The sequence below is a fragment of the Geospiza fortis genome, unplaced genomic scaffold, assembly GCF_000277835.1.
Source record: "Geospiza fortis unplaced genomic scaffold, GeoFor_1.0 scaffold157, whole genome shotgun sequence".
NCBI classification, from domain to species: Eukaryota; Metazoa; Chordata; class Aves; order Passeriformes; family Thraupidae; genus Geospiza; species Geospiza fortis.
In genome coordinates, this window is record NW_005054314.1 from 853283 (window position 1) to 868338 (window position 15056).

General features: G+C 40.5%; 1 protein-coding gene across 1 annotated transcript in view; it reads right to left on the reverse strand.

Moving 5' to 3' along the window:
* The window catches only part of IL1RAPL2 (interleukin 1 receptor accessory protein like 2), a 320679-nt gene that overhangs the window by 137095 nt on the left and 168528 nt on the right, over nt 1-15056 (reverse strand). Inside the window, 2 exon segments of the mRNA XM_005419803.2 lie at nt 6418-6571; nt 10514-10700. Of these exon segments, the coding sequence (XP_005419860.2) occupies nt 6418-6571; nt 10514-10700 (341 nt within the window).

A 15056-nucleotide genomic window follows, 5' to 3' on the forward strand; every position in this document is an offset into this window, starting at 1 on the left:
ATGGAAAAAATGTTTTCCTAGAGGCAGGAAGGCCTTTCTGCATCTACTATAAAAGCTGTTCATTAGTCAATGGAATGTGACTAGCACCATGAACTAAAAAAGAAACTGAAAATCTCACCAGTTTTTATCCCTCTTCACTGCTTATGTTACATTTGAGGAAAATCTGAAAATGCACACTTTATTCTGAGCTCAGCAGCCTTGGTTGGTTAATCATTGTATCTTTCTTTGTGACACTATTTGGGTAGTGATACCTAAAGCCACCATGGCACACAGGCAGGTGCCAGGAGAGCCACAGTGCGAGCCCCCTTCTCCCTTCACTCTCCAAGCCAAGCTGTGAGATCCAACCTCATATCAACCAAGGAAACAGGGTGCAAACATCCGTCACCCCCTTGCTCCAGGAGCTTTCTGCACAGGGATTTGCTGTCTGTATTACATAGTATAGGAGGGACTTCTGGCTTACAGATAAAATTGCCTGTTAAGAACAAAAATAGTTCTAAAGTAGAAAGTGCCAATATTCCAGTGTTCCCTGTCTGTACTCCAGCAGCTCCCCATGAAGTCACAAGGAGCAAGAGTTGGGCTTTCAGTTGGAAACAGCACATTTCCTGCCAAAGGGGAGCCCTGGTTGGAACACTTGCATGGGATGCAACAGGGGACAGGCATCCCAGGCCATATGTCAGAGATGAGGACTGCCAAGCACTGGGAGTGAGCTGAACGTTGTTTACAGCAGGCAAAGAAAGGCCAGAGCTGCCAAGCCAGGAGAGGAGTGAAAGAATAAAAAGCATGTCCCTACAGCTGCTGACAGCTTCAATATCACTTTAGAATTCTGGTGAACACTAAACAGGGGAAATTTTTCTTTTGGAGATGTGGAGCTAAACAAATAGAGCTCTCAAGAAGGAGCATCTGCTTCCAGAAAAAGGGAGACAGCTCCAAGTACAGCAAACACTTCCCATGCCCACCAGCATTGGCAATGCAAGGGAGTGAGGAGCAGCAAACCCTGAAGGCCAGAGCAGCCACCACCATCCGCACGTCACCATGTTTTACCTTGGAGTGCTTTTCAGGCTGCTTCATCAGGAAAATTCACAGGCTGCTTTAGGCTTTCCTTGAAATGTTTTCTGCTTTATTTGAGACAACAAACTCTCTGACCCATGCTTGAAAACACAAACAAATATAGGAGAGGAGAGCTAACAGCTCTCATCAGAGCTCCTGGCCAAAATCAACAATAAAGCACCACTGCACTTCAAGCAACTCCCAGATCCCAGGGATTAGGTGAGATATTGAGTGCTGGCAGGAACCAGAGCTTGTATTTGGGAAAATTTTGAAATTTCACAAGAAATATCCTGCAAAACTTCAATTAAAAAAACCATAGCTTCCTCCACAGCTTTCTCCTTGGAACCAGCCTTAGCCCAAGGCTGCTTTTACTGCCTAGGGTTAGGGTTCCAAAAACCACAAAGCCCAGAGCTCCGCGCACACTGCAGCTGCAAAAGGCATCCCAAGGAGAGCACAAAACTGCCACAACATGGCTTCCTCCACAGCTTTCTCCTTGGAACCAACCATCAATTACTTTTGCCAATAAAGGGGGTCCAAACCCACAAACAAAATCTAGTAACAGCAGCAGGTGTAATTTGAAAAGTGAGAGATGTAATGAGACTTGAAATAATTTAATTGAAAAACTATGACCAAAGAGTGAATTCGGGCAGAATCATTCAACTCAAGTAGCCATGTGGAATAATTTGTCATTTACGATGGTCAAAACAGATATTGCTGCACAAATGACTTTTAGGAACAGCCAGGCATTTTAGCAGCCTGTGAAGAATATGCCAGAGTAGAGGATGAAGGAAACTTGGAGGACAGAGCTCCTGGACAGAGTGGTCCAGTAACTCCTGCATGTCACTCCAATCCATCACCAGCAGTTTATGAAGTTGGTCAGATGGGCCACCTTCTGCTGTCATACTGGAAAATAATTCACCAGTACAAGCTCACAAATCACCTCTTTCCACAGGCAGCAGAAAGAACAAGGCAACTTCTCCCTCTAGCACAGCTGTCCCTGAAGAAACACATCCCTGCAAACAGCCTCATCTGCCAGGGGCACCTGGGCCACGCTGTGAGAGCAGGTCTTGCTCTCTTCTCAGAGGCATCACCCTTTCCCAAAGCTCCAAGATATGTCTCCTTGCATTTTCTTCTCAGCTTGTGTCCTTACAGACCAGTGTTCCAAAGCAAAAAGAGTGCTGAAGGAGCAGATAAACACAGCAGGTGTTTTTCACAATGGCACCTTTTCACCCTCAAAGCTATTGAAATATTGCTGTGCATCAAGACAGAGTAAACTTGTCGGTAGGGCTGGGGAAAACAGGAAGATGCAGAAATTGCCTTTCAAAACCAACACTGCCTGGGGTTTATGTCTGCGGTCTATGTCTGGGGTTTATTTTCTTTTAATCTGAATAGTATAACTGTTCTTTAATAAATGTTGGCATTTACAATACTCATTAAAATGCTTCTGATTGTTGATATTCCTGAATAACTGTAATTTTAATAAATTCTAATAATGTAGATTATCTGTAAGTTTATATTAGTGCATTCAGTTTTTTCTAAATGGGTGCACTCTAACTTATTATCTAATTAAAAACTGAGTTTCTGTTACATTTTTACACTTTGGAACCCTAGATCACAGTTTCTAATCTCACTTATTTGTAACTCTAAGGCTACCAAGAAGCAAAGTGAAATGGTATCAATATATATTTTTTACATAGACTGAAGGGTTATGTGTTATTTGCTAAGAGATAACACTGTTGTCATGTTTCTTCAGCAAAAAAGGCTGACAAGACTTGTTTCACATCTGTCTGCATAATATAACAAACCCATGAAGAACTAGTGATGAAAAAGCTGGTTTGTTGACAATCTATTATTGTTAAATGCACCCAAACACCAAGATTTAGGCACTGCTCATTAGAGCTGTATTGTAGCTCAGGATCTTTTTCCTATAAATACTTTCCGTCAAAATATTTTTCAAATGTATTCTAGGCTGCAATCCTTCCCTCAGAACCCTGAAGAGCTACAGCCTCTGAAGTCCTTTATCAACTGAATCCCACCCAGCTGTTCAATACCCACTGCAGCCAGAAAATGACACTGCCATCCCTGTGTCCAGCTGCCCCTTCCTGCAAATGCCATCTGACCTGTTTGCTTTCTGTTCGCTTTCTGTTCTGCTCACCTACCAATACCACTCAGGTCTCTCTGTGTGCCTTCCCCTGGACAGGCATCACACACTGATGGCTTTCAGTTTCCATCTAAGACTGCGGAGATTTTTTGTTACAAATTATTTCATACTTGCTCACATCATGACTTAGTCACTGAAGAAAGGGAGGAGGAACTCCCCTCCTACCTCTAACTGCCCCATTGAGATCTTCCAGTTGGGTCTGCAAAGGCCAGAAGGCAAGACAGGATCCAAGGAAAGCACACTGTCCTTGCAGCTCCCTGCCACAGGCACAGCCACCAAGGCAACTGTGCTGACACTTTGTCACAGGAAATTAAGGGAACACCTTCTAACAGCTCTAATGACATCACTGGACTTTGCTGGATAAATAATATGAGCAGGGTTGACACAAATAGGGAGCCCCTATTTGAAATAAGTCCTTAGGCAACACTGATATAAATACCAAACAGGCAGACATCCTTCCCTCGGCCCACAGCTGCTCACTTGTCTGCTGCAACTTGGATCAGGCTGGCTTGTGGGATCACATCTTCAGCAGAACTGCTGCATTTGGCTGGGATCTCATTAACTATTCTGTTTAGTTTTACCAACAGCAAGTTAAAATGGTGCTTCTGGCTCCTGTACCTTGAAATTTTCCTAAAGCTTTTGATGTAGCTTCTGATATGACAGCACTGCATTTATTCTGATTTCAAGTTTCACTGTTTAGATGCCCATTCTGCATTTAGCTAGAAACAGCAAATATTTCACATTGCTACTTACATAACTACCACAATCTTCACAAAGGATTAAAAACCTCACGTACCATATTTGATGTGACTTCAAAGAAGAAAAGATCCTTGTCTTACAATCAAGAGATTCATAACTTCATCCACCTAACTGGTGCACTTTGTACTGTGTACTTCAGCAAACGCCTGAAAAACTGCAGGGAATCTAAGCCAGCTTCCCCTCTCTCCATGGCAGTGCATCTCTCCTTACTCAAGGGAGACATGGAGTTACCCATTTCACTTTCAGAATAACTCTTCAATAACAATTTCAGGTTACCATGGCTGCTAGCAGTACCCAACAGAGTCTTTCTGTTCAAAATCTTTATGTTAGAGGAACTCAGACACTTGCCAATAAATGCCAATTCAGACATGGTAATAAGTACCAGTAGTAGAAACAGCATCACAAAGCTCCTTCAGAAGAAGACAGCAGGCATGATCCTTTTCTCCACATCTCGCTGCAGGCTAGCTGAGACAATTCTACCCCAGCCTTCAGCAGTATTTGCTAACAGTGATTTTAAAGACCAGCGAGTTCAGAAGTCAGAGCTCTGGTTCTCCCTCTAATTTCCTCTGGTACAATATTTTGATGAGAACTCATTTTCAGACAGATGAAAAATAGGGCTCAGTGCAACATCAATTGCATTACAAGAAAGACCTGGACATACTGAGATGAGTCCTGAAGGACCACAACATTTAATCAGCCCAGTCCCTGAGGATGTCATGTACCTACTCCCAGCCTGTGATCGGACCTCAGGACCCCCCACCTGACTTGGACAGCCACACAACACAAGCAATCCTTTGCTGTTTGTTGTACAAGTTTTCTTTGACCTCTCCCCCGCAAAGATCTAAACCTACAGTAACACGTGAAATCACCAACTGAAACAAAACAAAAAAAAACAGGAGAAACAAACTGGCTCATTCAAGCTGTCATTTGTATCTCTGATCCACATTTTTAGGTTTTTATTTACATAAACTTACTAGCCTCTTTCAGATATCTAGAGAGATTCAATCAGCAAACACATAACATCAGATATGTATCCCAAACATTTCCATCTGGAAAAGGTGTTTACAAACAAATGTGCTTTTATAAACTAAACAAAATTTAATGCAATGTGAATTCACACCAAATTAAAAGAGGAAAAGACTTCTCCTCCTCAAGCATTTTGCAAAATGGAGAACACTGACATATTTCATACTTACATTTTAAATAATACAGATAATGAACTTTTTAGTAAGAGAAATAACTGTAATAAATTCTATATTTAGTTTAGGACAAATTCCCTAAATTGTGAAGTATAAATACACCATAGTGTTTAAATAACGAAGAGAACACATGACTTCTAGCAAGGTCATGATGAGAGGGAGAGCATAAAATATCCATCATGAGGAATTGAGTTAAATGCATCTCATTTTCACTTTGTCAAACTTAGTTCACATTCTGGTTGAAGACCAGCATGCTACTTAGGGTAGCAACCACCCACAAAGCATGTATTATATCTTCATGCATTATATCTTCTTTCATATCTCAGGTCTAGAATCAGGTAGGTAAGTCAGTACTTTAGAGCTCTGTCCATGACCAAAAATGGACAATAAAGGGTCACATGACATAGGGCACACAGGGAAAAGAACTCACTGAAAATTAAGAATATGACAAGAATAAAAAAACAGATTCCACTCAAAATAAAGGGAAGACTTTTTCAAGAACATATTAGAAACATCATGTGGAATAGTTCAGTTTGATATAAGAAAGAAGAATTCTACCAGTCACTGCTTTGAGTAGGGCCCTGTTTTAATCAGTATGTGGGGAAGATACCTAACCATTTGTTTATATGGTTTTGTGTGAAAGGCTGAAGAAAACCTCAACTGTTTGCAGGTACTTGCAAAGTTCCACAGACACAGAAGGCAAAGTAATAATTATAGATGTCATACTGTACAATGAGATGAAAAGGGAGCAAGATTATATCAGTAGACAATACTTATTTTAGCTGTTCATTTTTGATATCTGGCAAAAATAGACAGAAAAATACTGTTGTCTGGTAAATACTCCACAGAGTCAGAACCATAGAGTGTATGACCTCCTGACGAGCAGGTTACTTTGTTTTGACAATCCAATATTGCTGACTTCATTCTTGGAATAGGTTGTGCCATCCTCTTCACTAAAGACAACCCTTAGATTAGAAAAGTTGATCATCATAAATTAAAGGAAAACTTAAAAATATGGAGCATTTCCAGGTTTTGTACAAAGCAAAAGGTAAAAGTACTTTTCTGTGGAATTTTAGAAGATCTTGATATAAATTTCCCTGAGTCTGGGACTGCTCAGCTACTGGGATTTGCTTTGGACTTATTTCTGTCAAACAGATTCACTGACAGATTTCACCGACATGTGAGTACCATTTTTTCTTATTATTTCAAAGTTTTAATTTTTTCCTATTTGCATAGAAAAAAGATTCTTACCAGTAACCTTCAATTCAACCGTCCTTCGTATAAGCTTGCCTTCAAACTTTAGTTCACAGGTATAATTTCCTCCATCTTCTTCCTGGACCTCTTGAATTAAGAGAGTATTTCCCTTCTGAATTACAACACTTCTCCACATTTTCGGCTCACATTCCTGCAAAAAAAAAATCCAATGACAAAATTACCTGGCTTGTACAACATAAGACAGTGCTGTGTGATCATATTTTCAGTATTATACATAAGGAAATAACCACCTAGAAATATTTTGCAATTAAAATTCAAATATAATTTCAGAAAGCAGAGAGATCTGAAACGGGAATTAATTTGAAGACTGAAATTAAATAGAAATGTTTTTAAGGTTCAGTTATTCCTACTGTATTTCATGGGCTGTGTTTAATACATGGTGCCCTCAAGCAATGGTTAAGTATCTTCTTTTTCTTCATAACAACTGCCAAGACCTCTCCTTTAGGATGGACCATTAAAATATGTCTCTATTTGAAGGGAGTAAGGGCAACATCTGTTAAGAGTTAGCCTGAAGGCAAATTTTATACATAGTCCCAGGCCAGAACCATTTACCAGTAGAAGAAAACAGGAAGAACAGCAGTTTTTGGAGAGAATTCAGGAGCCTGGTTTCCTTACAGCCTTATTTCTCATCATCAACTTTTCCAGCACCTGAAGAGCTTTGATTCAGTCTTTTCCCATCACCAGACACTTTGCAACATCACCCCCCATGCACCCTGTGATGCAGGACATGGCACTGATAGCCTGCAACTCTCATAGACTTCACCCACACAGTCCTTAGCTGTTGTTTGGCAGATTTAGGTTCCTTGCTACAAACTGTGGTCCTACTGGAAGCATGTTTGAGTCCTTCTGGATAGGGTGTGATACAGTGCAAGGAGAGGCTCTCCAGTTCCTAACATACCGGATCCTTGCAGGCAGATCAGTCACTTTCCATGTCAACAGCACTCATGATTGAATCATTCTTGGAATGCTCTGAACTAAAAGCACGGTCCAAATCTCATCATTGTCTCTTGAAAATGGCACCTTAAGATTATGCATTCATTGCCTCTAAATACCTTTAACATCAAGCCTGTTCTCCCTGCAACAAAACCATACTTTTTGAGTTCTCTAAAGCACTCAGTAGTCCCAGCAGCTCCAGAGGCTCTGGTTAATCCTGTACCCAGGAAACACATAGCAATATAGGGCCTGAGCACCTTCAATGCCTCTCTACTCCCTCTCTCAAGGTGGCAGCTTGGAATAAGCTCTCAGACTGTTGCAGTCTCACATCAGTTACATCACGCTCAGCAGCTTCAGAGACTGGTGACATGCCCACACCTATGCCCCATTTTCTGCTCGTCTGCAACAGCGGTGTCAGAAACACAGAAAACAAAATAGAACAAAGCTTTCTCTTAAGAAAACAACCAAACAAGAAAATACATCAACATGCAAATATATTGTACCACAGTAAGAGATCAGCGTGACACAAAAATAAATTTTTCATGGACTCCATATGCATTCCAAATCCATGTCAGATTCTAAATTCAAGGACCACGACAGAGAAATAAAAAGACAGCACTGAGGGTTTCTGGCCTTGCACTTGAAAAGGGAACACTGAAGAGTTCTCCCTGTCCCTAGGAGGCCAAATTCAGTCACAATACAATCAGGTTTCAGATTCAGAAGCTGTGCAACAATACTGCAGGTACCAGAGTGATCATCACATCTCTCTGTTTCCAAAGAACAGCTGGAAGGGAAGCATCATCTTGTCTTGCAAGTGAACTTTAGTTAACACTGGTGATAGAGAATGACCAGAACCCAGATCCTATCTACTGTGCTGAGACTCACTCAGGACACAGACCTGAGCCAGGAAATGCCATTAAATCCTTTCTGATTTGAACTCAAAATTTTGGATCTATTGAAAGGTACATCAACCACCTACTCAGTGTAACTAAATCTGAACAATGGGCAAAGAATACGATTCAGTCCTATCAATCCTAATTTAGAAGAAATACAATTCCCAGAACACACAAAGTAAGCATATTTCAGATATGCACCCTTTAGTGCAGCATTGAAATAACCTGTGTTCCCAGTTTTACATTTGGTATTTTATTTTTAAAAGCATGGGAACAAAGAGATGGAAGACACATTTTTATACACTTTATATTTTTATATAAAGCATATAAAATTTGCAATAAGAAGGGTGACACTGCAGGAGTAGAGGAAGGATTTACTACTACAAAGAATAATAATTTAGCAAAAACAATGTTTGTGCTATTGTGGGTTTACACAGAGGAGTTGTTTTGGTGGAATTGTACCACTAATTTCCTTATTATTTATTTTTTACTTCTTGAAACACTTCCTATTAAAGATTATTTATAAGCCTTTCTTTCCCAAATTTCAGCTAATTATTTTTTAATCTGCTGACTATGCAGGCTTTACAAAATTATGTTGAAAATGCTTGTTTATATATTTAATACACAAAACTAAAAGCAAAAAAGGGGAGAAGCTGGAAAATGGCTGAGAAACAAAATTCTTACAAGTTTATATATTCTGAAAACAATCTAGATTTTACTGTTGGAGGTCTGCTAATTTCCCTAAAAGGGTAAGTGCTCAATTGTATGACTCACTGCATGGAATCACAGAATAGTTTGGGAAGAGACCTTACAGATCATCTCTTTCCAACTCCCCTGCATGAGCAGGGATAGCTTCCAGTAAACCTGGCTGCTACAAGTCCCATCCAACTGGTGTTGAACTCTTCCATGGATGGGGAGTCCACAGCTTCTCTGGGCAACCTGTGCCAGTGCCTCACCACTCCCACAGGAAAAAAATTAATATCTAATCTAAATCTACCGTCCTTCAGTCCAAGGCCATTCCCTCCTGTCCTTTCACTACATGCCCTTGTGGAAAGTCCCTCTCCAATCATCTTCTAAGCCCCCTCCAGGTACTGTAAGGTGCTCTAAGTTCCCCCCAAAGGCTTGAACCAATTAATTGCTCTTTTCTGCTTTTGCAGTATGTTTCCCTGCTAGAAGAATCTGCAAGTTTCCTTTTCTAGACTATTTACTTTCCTTAGACATCTGAAATGTTTGGGGTTTCTCCCCCCCAGTAATTAAAGTGTGCACTATTATGCATCTTTTTCTCTTCCTTGAAATCTAAGTGGCAGTACCTCAAAAGTCCATTTTTCTGGATAGTTACCAACTACCTGTCCTTCACCTGACATTTTGATTGTTCTCTTAGCCCTCCTTTCAACCTAGTAGTAGAAAAGACATGATGGAAATGGATTAAGACTGCACACTCAAGATGTAATATACCTTTTCCCTCTGCCAGCTGATTTTTCATGAAACTGCTCTTACTCTTAAATCCCATTCTTTCAATCATGCCTTGACACACACATTTACTTAAAAAAATATCCCACACATCTTGTCAAAACAGTTCTAATAAGCATAACTGAGCTGAGCATATATCAATGGCATTAATTGGGGAAATCTTAAAAAATAAATATTTAATGCAGCATAATTCTAGCCAGAAGTGAAGCTCATACTACTGTTAAAACAAATCCTCACAGCAAATGCTATATTATGTACACATAGAATTTTATTCAGGCATAATTAAGAGCATGTTTAAATTACAGTTAACTCCCAGTAAATTGATGCAATTACTAGCTCAGATTCATTAATCCCTCAACACAGAGAAGCCTTTTGGAAGGCAGAGCAGGTTCTGCACACAATGAGCAGGCATCATCACTGTCTTGCCTGATGGTATTTCATAGGTCCAGTCCAAATTCCCTGACTACCAGTGAATTGGCAGGTTCTCACGAACACAAGGATTTCTCTTTTCAGCAGAAGAAATAAAGAAGGAACTCTTAAAGACTTCCTCGTACTTATTTATCTATCTAGTGTTCTGTTTCAAACAACTTATGCTCCCTGCCTGGGTGAAAATCTCTAAATATTCCAGCATAATGGAAAGGAATATCTCCTCCCACTGGCTCCCACCAGTGCCTCTGGAGTAGATTTACTCAAAAAGTAAATCTGTACACAGATTTTATGTACAGTGAAAGTTTTGAAGAGTTTCAGCCCAACAGCAATAAGACAGCAATAGTTACCTTGTACCACACCACATCTGGCTCTTGACTGGCTGTTTTGTAATCCTCAATATCAGGACAGGAGATTGTCTTTCTTTTAGTGACTTCTGATTTTTCCAGGTATCTGATCTTGCTGTTGTAGCAAAGCCCAGATTCATTCTCAGCTACCGTCAAGGACATGGACACCTTCATGCAATACGTTGAGTTTCTGCAGGAACAGAAAGATGGTTTCATTTATCTTGCCTTCTTTTCACCATGTTTGTTTTGGCACAGAAAGTTTCTTTGTCAAGCCCTCATTTTCACAAACACTTCAGTGACACACTCAAATAGTGACAGCCATGCTGTGCATTTCCAGCACAGAAGAATTACTAGGAAACTTAAAGGCTCACTTCTGACTGTGAAGACTATGAAGGACCTTGAAGAAATATTGTTGACAAGTGATCCAACCCAGCACAGCAGGTCTTTCAAGCTTGCAAGTCTATGAACACAAGAACCTGTTGGCACCTCAAATGTTGGTCAGGAGACACAGTCCCATTCCCCCTGTATCCCCCCCACGCTTATCCTCACCCTTGCTCTCTCCCACCTTCAGGAGATTTCACTCCAGTGTGCAGTGCTATACATTTGAGAAGAAGGGTTATGTGCTAGATGTTAAATCACATCACACAGGAAGGACTTCTCCCTGAGAAGGAACCCCTGTACAAAATTCTAGAGCACGATACTGTGGTGGGTTGACCTGGACCAGCTGCCAGCCTCCCACCAGTTGCACTCTTCACTCCCCTCAACAGGATGGGGAGGAAAAAATAAAATGAAAACGCTAATGCATCAAGAAGAAGACAAGGAGACCACTCACCCATTACTGTCACAGACAAAACAGACTTCACTTGGAAAATAAACGTTTTTTATATATTTTGAAATATTTTTCTGACACTAAAGATGCTGACTCCTCACTCCCACCAACTAAACCCAGGACAGTGTTTTTTATTTAAAAAAAAGTCCAAAATGCTCCATAACAAATCTTCTCTTACATTTCCTTCTGTCAAGGGAGCCTGTAGTTGGGAAGAAAATAAAAAGGTCTACAGGGACACTTCACCAGAGCTCAAAGCTTCATGCTAAACAAGGGCTGGCAAAACACTACAAATGGGTTCTTGTTAAAGGTGTGGCATATACAGGCATTGGCAGACAGAGCCATTTGCAAGGCAAATCAGGAGGCAATCTTCAGAAACATCCCATTTTCAGCATCATTAGTGTTATGCATTCAGCAAAACCACAGACTTTGTCCTTCCTTCTCACTTCTCCTCAAAATGCCACCTGTACATCTGTGTAATAAAATTGGTGGATATTTTGTCCATTCCCTCACCTCTGAGTGAAAAGGCTCACTTTGCACACTGATGTGATGTGTTTTAGTTGAGAGTCTATAATAAAGTCTCATTCTCACAAACTGCACAAAACATATTATTTTACCTGAAAGAAAATTTCTCTGGACTGAAAACAATCCATCATTTGGGGTGGGCTTATATAATTTAGGGAAAATAAGTCAACTTTCTCCTAAATTACCTTTTGAAAAGAGTTGCCCTTCTTGTAGGAAGAAACCAAAACATATTTGAGAGGTTTTACAGCACTGAAAATCCAAAAAATATGGACATAACCACTCAGTGTAATCATTATGATTAATGATTATTTAGCTTTCCTGAATGACTATAAGTATTACGGAGTGCAAGTAAGGTCACATGTGCTCAGTAATAATGATCCAGGCTAATAAAAAATAATGCCTTTGAATAGTTGTCCATTACTTGGTGTTATTTAATAGTGTATTTTCTCCTAACAATCTTGCATTATTTAGATTGCATTTTGAACAGCGCTGGAGGCTACTTCTATTTAAAATGCTTCCTGGAACCACAACCTAAAAATGCAGTATGCTTTTCATTAGTTACAATTAGAATTGAGTAGAATTGAGGAAACTAAGTGCCTGGGGAGTACTATCACTTTTGTTCACACTCCATGACCAAGACAATAAATCTATTCAGGCTCATGATGAAGAAAGCCCTCACTAAGCCAAAAGCAATAGACTTGAAAGCTTCATGGATGGTTCTTCACCAGCCACTCACATTACTGCTACTGCTGGTAATCCAGAAAAGGGTAATTTCTGCAGGAATGTCAGTGACTGAAGCAGGAGTCTTCCCTTAAACTAGTCAGCTCTGGAAAACAGTGATATTTCAAGGCATGTGCAAAAGGAATCAGCCTTGCTGTTTTTCTCAGTTTTGAAGGAGAAGTCTGGAGCTGAAGTCTGCTAAGTCGTGAGCCATTCCTCGCTGTGCTGGGCAAGCTGTTCCCCAAGGCTGGGCCATTAGATTTCATCTCTCAGTTCTCTGAGCAGCTGATGCATCTGTGCTGCCTTTTTTCTTGGTGTCTTCCCTGCCTTGTGGGCTCTGGAGGTGTAAAGGGGCTCTCTAAAATTGACAGCTTGAGGCAATTTTATAAAAATTTTATAAATTCTTGTGATCACCCAGGAGGGAGATCACAAAGAGGTACAACTTTGTTTTTAACACCTGGCAAGCAGACAGGAACAGGGTGGGCCTGGCCACACAGGGCACCGATGGGAGCCCACCAAAAGAGTTCTCTCAGGAAGGCCATAGAGCTGCTGTGTTGGGAAGACATCCAGTTCTTTCTTCCCAATTTTTTCCAGGACCCCTGTGTCCACAAGTGCTCTCCTTCATGACCTGCACTTAAATTGTTTAAGGTAAGAGTATTTTCTTTTTTTTTTGTTGGTAGAGGTATGTAAATAAACTAGCACAAACCCCACGTTTTTGATTTTCTTCTTTCAGAAGCTAAACAGATGGCCTATGAATTATTAAAGGGAAGATCCACTTTTGTTTTCAGTACATGGTCATGGAGCTTGGTGGGGAGGTCAGTGCTCCCAGCAGTCCGTGGCTGGCAGGAAAGGTTATATGGCCATTTTTAATGAGGAAAGGCAGATACAAGAAGAACAAAAGATAACAAGAGCAAAGCTACAGGTAACCTGGGCTTTGCTGTCAGAAACAGTAGCCAAGAGGAATGAAAAGCAAGCAGTTTCAAGGTGGCTGAGGAAGATGCTGGAGGGCTTCCAGTGGCGATCATAGTATTGTGAGGCCAGCTAAGAAGAGTTGTATCTAAATAGCAAATGCTGGAATCCACAAGAAAATGTCAGAATGTACACTTTCCACATACATGTAAAGGAAATACAAGCCCATGGGTCTGGAAGTGGGTCTTTCAACAATGTGTCTTTTCTGAAACATTTCCAAACCATTCATTTTCCATAAGAGTTGATTTCTAGTGGGTTCTAATTCTATAAGAAGTAGTAGTGGTCACATGGGGAACAGGAAGAGGGAAGAAAAGAAAGAACCACTCCACAGTGCAAAGAAGAAAAATTGTCTTGAATTTTCACACTGAAACTAAGATCTGTAATTCTCTATTCCAAGGGAATAGTTACACACTGGGCGTACTCTCTTGACTGGAAATAGGAAGAAGAGCTTAGCTTGGCCAGAGTTCACAAAGCAGTTTCCTTTGTTCTGGTGGCAAGGCATCTGTAATCCCCAGGCCACCTGGAGCTGGCTCTGAACCACAAACTGAAGCCAGCTCTGAACCAAATAGAAAAGCAGAGGGAGAACCAAGGGAGTTTAACAGGTCTGAAAGCAAAAGCAAGCAAGACTGTGTTTGGCTTGATTTTGAAGCAAGGACAAAAGGGAAAAAGGGAGGATATAAAGAAATGGATAAGGACATTTGAAATTGGAGTTTCAGTCTCTAAATTATTTTTCATCTTGTTTTGGATTCAAGACAATTAATCAGCCCCAAGGCTGAATTCAAATTAAGGTAAATATTCACAACTTTTGAAAAACCCCTTTTTTTTGCATTTGTGTTTCTGCTAAGTGAGGGTGGTTTGTTAAAAGAGTCAAGTAGAAAATTTTTTTCTCTAATATGCTCAGAATCACCCCCAGCCACCCCCATTTATTTTCTTATAAAGAGGAAAGGCAGATGAAATGTGGTTGAATATTTTATATCTACTAGATTTTAAAACCCCACCTAATTTTGAACTGTATTTATACAAGAGTATTCACACTAGGTTTTTCCCCCTTACAGATTCATTTTTCATTGTACTGGCTTTTTTATTACATTTTAAGACTTCCGTGGTAGATCCAAAAGCTGGGAAGTGTATTTATCAAAGCAGTGCTCAGGGAACAGCACACCTCAGGCTTAGACCTCTCACCATGTCCCTGAGCACTCTGGCTGTTTTAATGACATTTTTATTGGCTCACTGACTGCAGGACTCAATAGATCAACCTCTACATTCATCTTAGCTCATTTTGAGTTAGAGCAACAACAGCAATGTCTTGGTTCGAAGGACAGGTGTGTGCCAAAGAAGGCAAGAACCTCCCTTGGAACAGAAAATGTGACCCACTTCCCTCCAAATTACTATAACTCTGAAATTACGGTGGTTTCAGGCCAAGATATGGGATAACATGTAAATTTAAAACACTGCAAAGAGCAGAGCACAAACCCAGCCCAGCCTCCCCTCGGTGCAGTTCCGGGC